We start from the raw sequence: 12031 nt of genomic DNA, 5'->3' as shown, positions 1-12031 counted from the left end.
AATAGCTTATTCCAAATTGTTTGGAAAGGCTCTCATTCCTCAATGAAGTGAAAAAGTTAACCATAATGTCCATTCACTTTTGTTTTCTCCTCAGTCCTCACAGTGCCTGCTAGGACTAGTAATCCTAGTGCTTAAAGTGCTGGATATTGGCTCAGAAGTACTAGAATGGCACGTACTAGCCATTACCCATGAGAAAATACATCTGTATACTTTTAAAAGAGTAAAGAATGTAAGGTTGTCTGAGGGAGATTATCTAAAGTAATTTCTACATGTCAGACATTATTCTTCTCAAGAAGACACCCCTCATCTGTTCTTTTATGGTCTGTCAGACCATATCACTGATGATACTGGGAAAGAAACCCTTCCAAGTGCTTTCCTACTTGTGACAGCTTCTAATGAGACCAGGAATGACAGGACTGATTTTCTCTGTGGCTCTGAAGAAGACCATTAGTATGACAACTTCTTGGTCTCCAGAGACTCTTAGATAATATTTTAATGAAAAGCATTTTCCATCCATACTAGATGCCTCTGTTTGTGGCAGATAAACTTTATTACACCATTGGGTTAATCTTCGTGATAGGACGGGAGAAATTGAATGTGGGTGCCACAGCATTCTTCAGCAAAAAATACAGATGAGGAAGAGGAATGTTATATCAGAGCAATGCAAATGCAAGGCTTTTAAGTAGACTTTATCCTCAGCTTTGTCAGAAGCTTCTCTGCTTACTGTCAGAGTGCTGCAGCTGGCAGCATGTAAGGTGTTAAGATTACCTACAGGCATTGACTTTGGCTTGCAGTTCTAGAGGAGACATGCTCAAGGAGGAAGTTCCCTCGTGAAGACAGTGTTGCTCAGTGAGATGAGAAATGTCTCATTGTGTCCATGTAAAGGCTAAAGATGTCACTGCATGAGCCAAAAAAACAGAGAAACTACGTCATTCTTCAGGCAAACACTGGGTCTTTGTGGTAAAGACATACTAATGTCCAAGGTCTCAGAGTGGTGTTGTTGAGAGTGTGATGTTTGCCCAACAGTCCTTCTGCTGTAGTTCCCTCCAGGAGTACTGACCTGCAGTAGGGGCAAAAATATAAAAGAAAAATTAAATCAAGTCTACCTAGCTGGATTTAGTGAATATCTATAGTGTGATTTCATATAAAATGGCATGCTGACATGGTCATTACAGAGCATTAGTGTTTTTCACAGAAAAATATTGCTTAGGCAACTGAGAAGTTTGTGTGTCGTTGTAATACGGGTAGGTGTTGCAATGGAATTTGGTAGAAAATTTGGTTTGCAGTTGTGCACCTCAGTGGGGACATATTTCTTCTGATAACCATCATTCTCACACATATACTGTGTTGAAGGAAATCAGAACTTGTAACTCTCAATAATGCTGTAATGTTTTGCCTTTTCATACACTAACGGGAAAAGGAAACTATGTTTACATGATACATTTTCAAGTGAGGCAAATCAGTTTAACAGTTATGGAGCCACTGAAGTGACAGTACCTCATGTCAATTAAGGATCTATTGCATTGTTTCTGCATTTTATTTTCTACATTTCCTGTGCACTGTGCAGTGTCCTTAGTATAAGCTTCCAGAAGATCTAACCCTAAACTGAAAGTTCTGCCCAGTATCCCTCAACCAATCTCTAGTACTTTTCAGTCTGCTTTAGAAAAAGGAGGAATAATTTGAAGTAAATGGAAAACATCCCAGTTTCACCACATCATGGATGGCCTTATATATTCGGGCAGCTGAAAGGGGAGGAACCCCAGGAGCAGGACTGGGACTCATTGGTTGTGCTTGATTGTGGTCTGACAGCCAATAATGACCTCAGGCAATGACATCTCCCCAGCCAGCCTAGGGAGGAGGGAACACGAAGGAGTGGAGGAAAAAAAAACAACAAACAACCTCTGTCAAGAATGTTATAAAAGCTAGTGATTAGAAGGACCGGGTCTCTTCGCCTGCAACCACCTCACTGGGAACTTGTAGCAGCAGAGGCACTGTCCACAAACAAGTAAGTATAATTTAATGTCTAAACTGTATGGGTGGCATGTTATCAGAAGCTGAGACTCAACATGTTTAAAGTGGGCTGGGGGGAGTTGTTTTTTTGTTTTGGTTTTGGTTTTTTTTGTTCCAGGAACAGCTTGCAAGAAGTACTCAGCCATTCTGCAGTGATCTTCCAACGTGAGCATTTGCTGCTAACTCTGGCTTTCTAACTTAGCTTAGTCACTCAGAACTCCTGAAGTCAGAGAACCCTTAGTCTAAGGGGACTAGAGCAGTAACCTACCTGCATCATTTTCTGCTGTGTTGTTTTGTATGTTCTTGTTTATGCTTGTGGAATAGATAAATTTATGTTCATGCAAGGAAAAAAAGAGAATGTCTGGAGCATGCAGCTGGTCCTTAAAAACACCAGTGCTGACAAAAGTGTAATTATCTGTGTTTCCTATGCAGCTTCTTCTGACGTATGAGTGCAGTAGAGTGGATAAGATTCTTTGGCAGGGGGGATGTGAGGTAGTCTGCAGTGCAGGATACTAAAAACTGCGTTTGCCTTAGGCTGTAACATTTCCAGCTGTGAACAACCAGCTTCAGGAAATTGCTTAACAAACTCACTGAATCTGTGATGCTCCATCACTTCTCAACTATTGTACACGCCTAGTACCCAAAACTATTTTGCCCACTCAAAAACCTTGCTGCTTCCCCCAGCTTCCCCTGGGGGCATTAGAAGACTTGAATTCTTGTGCAAGTCAAGCAGCATCTAACTTCTCTGAAGAGAGCCCAGCCCTGAGAGAGAAGGATCTTCACCCTAACTTCACACTTACTTCCAAGAAATAGTTTCTTGCCACCTCAGCTATCTCTAGCCATTGTGAGTATTCCAGGAGTGCTTCTGCACTGACTGGTTCCTGAGTACACAACGTCCTTTCAGGCTTGCTAGAGAGAGGAAACGGGGGTACATTTGTCCATGGCTTGAGTATAGGTCTGAGGCTAACAGGGCAATCAGGACAGGGAACTGCAGGTCTCTCCTACCACTATCCACTTGAGAGAAGATGTTCAAGCAAGATCCCTAGACAAAGAATGAAGATGGATAAAACCCTTGTTCACACTCTCATAAAGAGTGCAAATATCAACCAGGCATTTTACCACCTTATATGACCCAAATGACCTATCAAGATGGTGAAATGAATATGTCAATCAAAAACGTCTGCTGCTTTTTCTAGGTGGCAGAAATCTGAGTATCTGGTTTTGTCCCATACGCTTCATTCATTTTTTAGAACCCAGAAATGAACAGTTTGCCTGTACTGAAGCATTCACTCCCACTGCAAAAATAAAGAGGGAAACATCCTGTTTTTCACTCAGAGCTTCTTCATACATATAGGAGGCACTGCTTCCACTTCAGCTCCCTAAAACAAGTACTCACAAAGAGCCACAGGGTAATTCAGAAGCTCTGTAGTCCAACCTCCTGTTCAACAGCAGGCTTAGACACAAGGTCAGACCAGGCTGCTCATAGCTTTAGTTAGGTGGGTCTTGACAGCCTCCAAGGATGGAGACATCACGGCCTCTCTGTCAACCTGCTCTACTGCTTGCTTGTCCCAGTAGTGAAAAAGTTTTTCCTATGGAGTGTGCATCTCTCTAGTTACAGCTTATGTCTCTCACCTTCCCATCATGTACGGCTGTGGAGCGCCCAGCTCTGCCTCCATCACCAGGCTGTAGGTGCAGGTGTTGCTGAGAGGTGCCCCCAAAGCCATCTCTGCTTAAGGCTGAACTAGAACCAACCCCTCCAGCCTTCTCCTCACCAGAGCAAGTGCTTCAGCCCCTGACCTTCTTAGTGGCATCTGAACTCACTCCAGTTTGCCAATGTCTTTCCTATACTGCAGGGGCCCAACACTGGATGCAGTACCCAGAGGTGATCTAAAGAGTGCTGAGCAGTGGGGGATCATCCCTGTCCTCCCCTGGCTCCCTGGGCTGGACCTCTGCTCACAGAGGATGCTGCTGGCCCTTGTTGCTGGCTCCTCTGCAGCCTTCTGCCAGACTGGGCCCTAGCCTTCTCCAAAGAGCTATTTCCTTGTCCCCTTGGCAGGTGGGATCACTGCCAGGGCTCTGCCCCTTGGCATTGACTGAGCATTTGTCCTGGCAGAACTTCATGGTGCTCATCTTGGTCTCTTCCCACCCCTTGTCCTGTGTCCTCTGCATGGCTGCCCAGCAATCAAGCGTATCAGCTAGTCCTGCCAACTTGGTATCACCTGCAGCCTAGATAAGAATGTGCTCTGTCAGCAGGATAGATCCAGGCTTGCCCAGCCATTCAGACCTGTCAGCTTGCCCAATGTCCAAGTAATGAGGCTTACTCAGAAATAGCTTTTTAATGTATCTCAATAAAGAAGTGAGGCCTATCCACTGTGATGAAGATATAAGGATATAATGAGGATAAGACACTAAGACAGTTCTAAGCATACAAGTGTAAAAGAGAAGTAAATCCAGTCAGGTTAACACTGTGCCTATTTGTGATGGGCTAAATTTTTGAATGATTTTCACCCTCACTATCAACTGTATTTGATGTTTGTACATGGAACTTTTGCCTCTTCAAACCTGCTCTCTGGAAGCAGAATATTTTCTGTCCATAGTGTGGTTTGTACTGCTGTCTGTCAGAGGTGATGTTGAAGGTCTGTGTTTACTAGTAACTGAACAGGAAAAGTTACATGCATGGGATAGAAACTGTATTTTCAGTTTGGTCCTGCACTTTTGCAACCAGTTTTATAAAAGAAGGCAATGAGGAGATCCAAGAGAAAAACTTACAGATTTGAATACAATCCTTCCCTTTCTGCACACCAGGACTCAGGTGAGATTTTCTGTGAGATTAGAATATACCAGTCACTTGAGGTGATGAGAAAGAAAAATGCCAGTGAAGTATTACAGGTTCTAAGATGACCTCAAGTGGAATATAACAGTTTGTTCCTTCTGCAGGTTCCCTTACCTCTGTCCTTAAGTTCTCACTATTAATATTAACAGGATGCAGTGCTTGTGCTGGTATCTGTGAGGATATTTCCCCTGCAGCCTTCCATTATGGTAGCTGAGAATAACTTGAGACTTCAGCACTTACAGTAATTACTTTTAAAACTGCACTGTCCTTGTTCCTCCCACCCCCACCTCCTGTTGCTCACAGGCTGGGGGCTGAGCAAAGATCTTTGCTTAAGGAGCTGTTGAAACCTGATAAACACCCAAAGCAGCCACTAAGCTGGTTTTTTTTTGTGCACTCAGTGAAGTTTTATTCTTTTGTGTTTTTTTTTTCCCTCCACTTTTTAAAAATGTTATGTAAGCCATCACCACAAAGAGAATACATTGTATTAATAAAATGTCAAACCAGTGTGAAATCACTTGAGCTTGTGACATTATGATACCAGCCCACAAACTAAAACTCATAAATGAAAATAAAAATTCTGGAAAAACATTAGTGGTGGGACAATTCCTAGATACTGTTACTGAGAACACAGTTTCTTTAAGCTTTTTCCTGCCTGGAAAACTTGTCGAGTTAATCAAATAAAGAAGAATAACAAGGCAAATAGGCTTTGTTCTTGGAACAATTAAATCAGATGTGCCGTTTTGGCAGCCTGGTTACAACCATTTTTTCTCAGGACCTCTAAGGTGATATATCCAGCTCCTTAAGGAGGGACATTAATATTTCTCTGGATGTGCTGGGAGCTTACTCTTCACAAGGCAACTGTATGAAGTGCTTCTTAAGTGTCTCCACTCCCCTTGAAATTTTCAGAGCAGTACCTCACCACAGAGACACCTTTTCTCAATCGAGCAGGGAAGATCCTCAGAGATTATGCTCCTTATCCTCTGAATCACAGAAAAATAAAGTCCTTAATTAAGGGTCCTTGATCATTCCAGACCCTAGAACTATAATTAGCTTTACAACTGCTCTTTTGCTCCCGTTTCTTCACCATTTCAGTTAGAAACACTATGTATTTTATCCATCCTTGTAGTTCAGTGGGGTGGATGGGAACCACTCACGATGGCCTCATGGATCATTTTGGGCAGCCTATTGGCAAATCTCCACACACTCCTACACACTCAGTGGGGTACTTGGATGGAGACTGGAGCTCATCTGCTGTTCATCATTGTAGAACTACACTCTCTTGTTTCAGTCACTCGGTATACTCACTTGGACCATCATTATCCACAGAATTTTATCCACTTATTTACATGTTTTGGCAATATGCTTTGCAGCCTGGTTTTGAGTGATAACTGTCCCTTTGCTATCTTTATGCAAACACTGGGAGGAAGCAAGATTCAACAGACATTGGGCTCATTGCTTATTGCATTTCTGGAGAGAAAGGATAAATAATAACATAACTAGAATGACTGATGATCTTCTAATTCAGCTAGCTGGATTAAAGATTATCTGGATATACCTACTCATACGCATATGTCCCAACTGCAACTCTGAAATCCATTACTCATTTAGCAACTCATTAGCTTTGACCTTGGACAAGATCATAGTATTGCCAGATCATGTTTTTCCAGTCTTTTCCACAGAGATTGTGAACTGCTGGAGTGATTCCTCATAATTTTGCATAGCAATTTATTTAACAGTTCTATGGTTTTGACTGAAGTGCTTTTAAAAAAAGCTGTTATTGCAGTTATCATAATAATATGCCACTTATTTCTAAGAGACACATCAGGCACAGAAAGCAGGTGAGGGATAGGGAAGGTTACAGGGTAACTCAATGAGCTATGCACCATAAACCATACCAATACCAAAGTAACTTCAACTGTAAATCAGAGACACAGGTTTATAGCTACCACAGTACTGTGATAGTATTGTTGCCAGAAAATGTTGGCACCATTTGGCATGGTGCACAGACCTCCACTGATGTTGGCATCCACCCTATCATGAGCAGCAGCCAGACCCATGATCTTCTCTCCCCAGTTTGCCCTTCAGCAAGGAGAGCAAGACAAGGATTCCCTCACAACTTCTAACTGTGTGCAGGGAAGGAGGATGGAGGACTTGCCTGCATACAAGCTTATATGAGATGATGTATTTGCTGGCCATCTCTGGCACATGGTGAAATGGGAAATAGCACGTTCTCATTTCCCTTTAAGGCTGAGTTTAGGACTGAAAATGCAGATGCTACCAAGAGACATGCTCCTCTGGAGGAAATCTTGTTACTGGAGATATTTTGTGAGGTTTTTTTAGTCATTAATGTCAGGGACTTACCACCTGCTCATAAAATAATGGGTGTTGCTTTAGCTATAGCATATGATAAAAAGAGAGAAGAGAGTCTGTATGTCTCAGGCACACAGGCTTGTACCCACAGGGAAGTAACTTGGATAATTCAGATGATCTGAGAAATCGTAATTTAATGCCATATAATTAAAACTTTGTAAGATCAAGCATTTTGTCAAAACAAGACAGAGCCTGGATTTCAGGTGCTGGGGTGTTGGCAGCTGGTACACCTCTGCCACAGCTGAAAAGACAGAAATGGGTGGTGAATCCTTCTAAACCCCCCAGGTTGCAGACAGAGTAAGCTATGTGCTCCAGTCCTGAAAGCAACATAGGGAGAGAAGAAAGAACTACAAAGCAAGACAGGAGGGTGGGCATGGAAAAGCAACTAGACAAGGCAGCAAATACTGCCAATGCAAAACAAGGCATGGGAAGAAAGAAAAGTGTAAGGTAAGCAAAGTAATAATTCTCATTCTTCTGATTGGGACCAAAAAGTCATAAGTGCTTTGCAAAGAAGTTTGCAGAGTCTGCAATTAGCATACTTGTTAGCTTGGTGCATTTTTTTATGGGTAGATTGACTTGTCTTTAGTCTCTGAGCAAATTAATGTAAAATCAGTCTTTCCAACTTTGGTTCTGGAAGGATGTGTTAGGATGTGACTCCTGCATTTCTCTCTTCTGGTTTGGACTGACACACCAAGCCAAGAAAGACTCAAATGTATTTCTGTGCATGTGCCTACAAGAACATGGACCAGAAGAACACCAAGAGCCCTCAAACAGAAATACCTGGGTGGCATGCTGGGTTCACACTTAGTGTGTATAGTCTCCCCCAGCTTTTAACAGTAATTCTCTTCCACAGATCTGTCAAGATGACCCACCAGTTCCCAGCGCTGTCTCCAGAGCAGAAGAAAGCTCTATCAGACATTGCTCAGCGGATTGTGGCTTCAGGAAAGGGAATCTTAGCTGCAGATGAGTCAGTGGGTGAGTTCTGGATATCAAACAATTAACAGTAACCAAGGCTTTTTCTCTTAAGTTTGCTGCATCTTTGAAACCAATGGAGTAAATCAGAAAACACTTAAAAACTGTTGACTGAGCAGGAACAATTCAGTCAGGCAGGGCTGCATCTATAGCAGCAAAAGCTGACAAACTACGGGTCAAGAAGGGAAGCTCTGAACTGAAGTATCTAGCAATGAACCTAGTTCATTGCTAGATACTGGGACCAGGAGCCCAGCCAAGCCTCATAACTCTGTCTGACTTTTGTCCACCTCACTAGGTACCATGGGCAACAGGCTGCAGAGGATCAACGTGGAGAACACAGAGGAGAACCGCCGGGCTTTTCGAGAGATCCTCTTCACTTCAGATGCTTCCATCAACCAGAGCATTGGGGGAGTGATCCTCTTCCACGAGACTCTCTATCAGAAGGACAGCACTGGAAAGCCATTCCCAACTCTCATCAAAGAAAAAGGCATTGTGGTGGGAATAAAGGTGAGTATCTGTACGTGTCTGGCTGGCAGCATATTCCAAACCCCACTACCAGTGAAAATTATTTATAAGGCTGCATGATCTCCTGCCAAGCACTTATTTTTCCCTGTTTTGCATTTGTTTTGACAATCACTAGTGGGTCTCTGCAACCATTCTCTGGTCCACTTTTGTATAACTAAGGAGGGGCACATTTACGTTTCATGCAGGAACTTCTCACCCACAAACTCCCATCTACTCATCATGCACTGCAATTCAATTGCTCCATGCAGGAACCTAAATCCAGTCCCTTCTGTATCTGATCAAGCTCTCAAGCCATTCCCTGAAGCCATCTACACACCAGCCCTTCCTCTTACCCAGTTCAGTCCTTTTCTTCCCTCTCTTCCAACTGTTCACTCCTTTGCACTCCTAGTGTGTTCAGCCCCACACTTTACTCACAGTCAGCTGGCAAAGACAGACTAGACATGGGTAAAAAGATAAGGATGAGACTGATCTCCATCCCTCTGTAACCCTTCCCATTTTTCTGGTCTCCACAGCTGGATAAGGGCACAGCACCCCTTGCAGGAACAAATGGAGAAACTACCATCCAAGGTAAGGAGAGATCTAAGGAGCCTCAGCTGTGACTGGCGCAGCAAAAGCCATGGGGTGACTCACTTTAGCCACAGCTTTGGCTGGTGTCATGATACTTCTCAGAGCTATGTCCTGAAGAACTGCTCTCAGCAAAGCCCTGTTCTTTCCTCTGCAGGGCTGGATGGACTGGCTGAGCGCTGTGCCCAGTACAAGAAAGATGGTGTGGACTTTGGCAAGTGGCGTGCAGTGCTGAAGATCACCAGCACAACACCCTCTCAACTCGCCATCCAAGAGAATGCCAATGCATTGGCACGCTATGCCAGCATCTGCCAACAGGTATCTACCCTCCAGGGACCTTCCTGAGATGCTGTTGCCCCTTCTCACTATTTCCTGTGATAGCATGCTATGTAACTTGAAAGGCAGATCTCTGCAAGGGTGTTAGGATGAGGAAGAAGGGCAGTGCAGCAAGAAGGAATACAAGTAAAGTCAGCATAGACAAGAACGACAGTTTGTCTTCCCCACTTCCAAAGAATTCCTTGTTTTCTATTCTTAGCATGGCTTGGTGCCCATTGTGGAGCCAGAAGTCTTGCCTGATGGAGACCATGATCTGCAGCGCTGCCAGTATGTCACAGAAAAGGTAAGAAATTCCTCCTCCTGCCCTTGTCTTCATCAATCAGTAGCTAATCTTACGCAGAGTGCATTCACAGATCTCCAAGAGTTTTGACCAGAAAGTACTTCGTAACTGTATCACTACAATGAGTTGCTCATGGTCAAGCAATGAGTTAACAGCAAATGTGAGAGTAGAACACACATTTGTAGATTTCCACTCACACTGGCAATATAAGTATTTGTGATCCCAAAAATATGCAATGGGAGCAAAACCACTTACCCCTCTTTCAGTACCTCAGTTTGCAGGGACAAATTCCGTAAGTAGGAAGGGTGATGTCCTGGTCATCTCAAAAGCAGTAGTATCTCTGGGGCTGCAACCCCTGTGATAAATTTCATGACAAAGGAACATTCGGTTTGATCTTCTCACACTCCCAAGGAATAAGCTGTCTTTCCACAGCAGGTTGAGGTGAAGATTTGAGCAGAGGTCTGTATTCAATCCTCCTGTTTTCAGGTTCTGGCTGCTGTCTACAAGGCCTTGAATGATCATCATGTGTACTTGGAAGGGACACTGCTGAAACCCAACATGGTGATGGCTGGGCATTCCTGCCCCAAGAAGTACACCCCTCAGGATGTAGCCGTAGCAACTGTCACTACTCTTCTCCGCACCGTTCCTGCTGCTGTTCCTGGTGATTCCTGATTCATTCCTATGTGTCCATTCACGCTGTCTCTGTTGCTCCTACATCTGTAACACTTGCTCCTCTAGCTGGTAAAGGTCAGGGTGGTGGCTGGAGCTCTCAGTTCATAAGTCTCAAAACCTCTTCCTTGCAGGCATCTGCTTCTTGTCTGGAGGTCAGAGTGAGGAGGAGGCTTCTGTCAACCTGAACGCCATGAACCAGTTACCTCTGCCTAAGCCTTGGAAACTGACCTTCTCGTATGGCAGAGCCCTGCAAGCCTCTGCCCTGGCAGCATGGGTGGGCAAAAGTGAAAACAAGAAGGCTGCACAGGAGGCCTTCCGCAAGCGGGCACAGGTACGAGGCTTCCCCCTGCACAGAGCAGAGCTGCTCGCCACAGAGGGAGACGTGTTGTCTCCTTCCCACCTGGTGCTTCACATTCACCAGGGATGTTACTTGCTTTTTGGTTTTTTTGGCCTTCCTTGATTACTCCTGCTGTCTTTCTACATCTGTCTTTCTTACCTCAAGCTAACTCTTCTCCCCTCCTCTTTGTTTTGGTTTCAGATTAACAGTTTGGCTTGCAAAGGACAGTATGTCACATCTGGGAAGACTGACACAGCTGCCACCCAGTCCCTTTTCACTGCTAGCTACACCTACTGAAAAAACAGGAACCTTCCTTTGTCTTGACCCTCTTCACAAGGTTGAAAATATTAAAATATGAAAGAAAAATCTAATTTCCCTTATTCTAATCAAAACTGGAGATAAAATGGATCAGCTTCCTCTCCACCCTTCACTCCCACATTTACCAAGGGGATATTCTTATTTCATTTGCACATTCCAAGGACGGGGATATTGTTTCCGTACAATAAACAGTAACTGCCAAAGGATCATGAATCCACTCTCCCTCAGGTTTAAGATTAGTCCCCAGAACAGTAAACAGATTAAGTAGTTCCCTAGCTATTCAGATACATACCCTTGTCCATTACCACATTTTGCAGCCCAAATCCTGAATTACAAAACCTATGTCTTCAATCAAAAGAATAAAACAGTAATTGAAAATTAATCTCTATCTCACCATTCTTTATTGTGTATAAACTTGACAATTCCTTTCACACATCTGTTGTTTTCAGTAGCCTATACAAAGATTAAGTCCCAAAGAATTACTGCAAAGGGAAATAATCCAATAGTGATGAACCTGGAGAGGTTAATCCTACTGACGGGTGTCTGACAGACACTGAGAAAACTCGAGAGATGTATGTGGTGAGCAGTGCATGGAACTCAGGCCACAGGTAAATTGCACTACCTTCAGAAGCTTCTTGTGTCTCTGGAGAATCACAGGGGAAGAGATGAGACTGCTGTACCTCAAGTTAGGGTTGTGCAGGTTGAGTCAGTGCTGTACAAAGACTGCTTTTCCACCGTGTTTTTACAAATGCATTTTTCCACAATAATTAACTTTAATCACACAGAGAGGCATCTTGGCCCACAGTCCAACCTT

At 43.6% G+C, this 12031-nt stretch overlaps 1 protein-coding gene across 1 annotated transcript; it reads left to right on the top strand.

Moving 5' to 3' along the window:
* The first annotated feature begins 1886 nt into the window (after positions 1-1886).
* Positions 1887-11599, top strand: LOC127395534 (fructose-bisphosphate aldolase B). Its single transcript, XM_051642658.1, has 9 exons — positions 1887-2005; positions 8067-8188; positions 8481-8692; positions 9223-9277; positions 9432-9592; positions 9810-9893; positions 10377-10551; positions 10694-10893; positions 11101-11599. The coding sequence occupies exons 2-9, from the start codon at positions 8077-8079 to the stop codon at positions 11194-11196; spliced, it is 1095 nt and encodes a 364-aa protein (XP_051498618.1). The 5' UTR covers positions 1887-2005; positions 8067-8076; the 3' UTR covers positions 11197-11599.
* Positions 11600-12031: the final 432 nt, after the last annotated feature.

This window comes from Apus apus, chromosome Z (genome assembly GCF_020740795.1).
Source record: "Apus apus isolate bApuApu2 chromosome Z, bApuApu2.pri.cur, whole genome shotgun sequence".
NCBI lineage: Eukaryota > Metazoa > Chordata > Aves > Apodiformes > Apodidae > Apus > Apus apus.
This window is presented reverse-complemented; position numbering and strand designations above follow the sequence as displayed.

What these genes read in the sequence shown, in the direction of transcription:
- LOC127395534 (XM_051642658.1), top strand. Translation starts at nt 8,077, where the DNA reads ATGACCCACCAGTTCCCAGCGCTGTCTCCAGAGCAGAAGAAAGCTCTA. An exon ending in AGCTGCAGATGAGTCAGTGG is followed by an intron (nt 8,189 to 8,480) that starts GTGAGTTCTGGA and finishes CCACCTCACTAG; the next exon opens with GTACCATGGGCAACAGGCTG. An exon ending in TGGAGAAACTACCATCCAAG is followed by an intron (nt 9,278 to 9,431) that starts GTAAGGAGAGAT and finishes TTTCCTCTGCAG; the next exon opens with GGCTGGATGGACTGGCTGAG.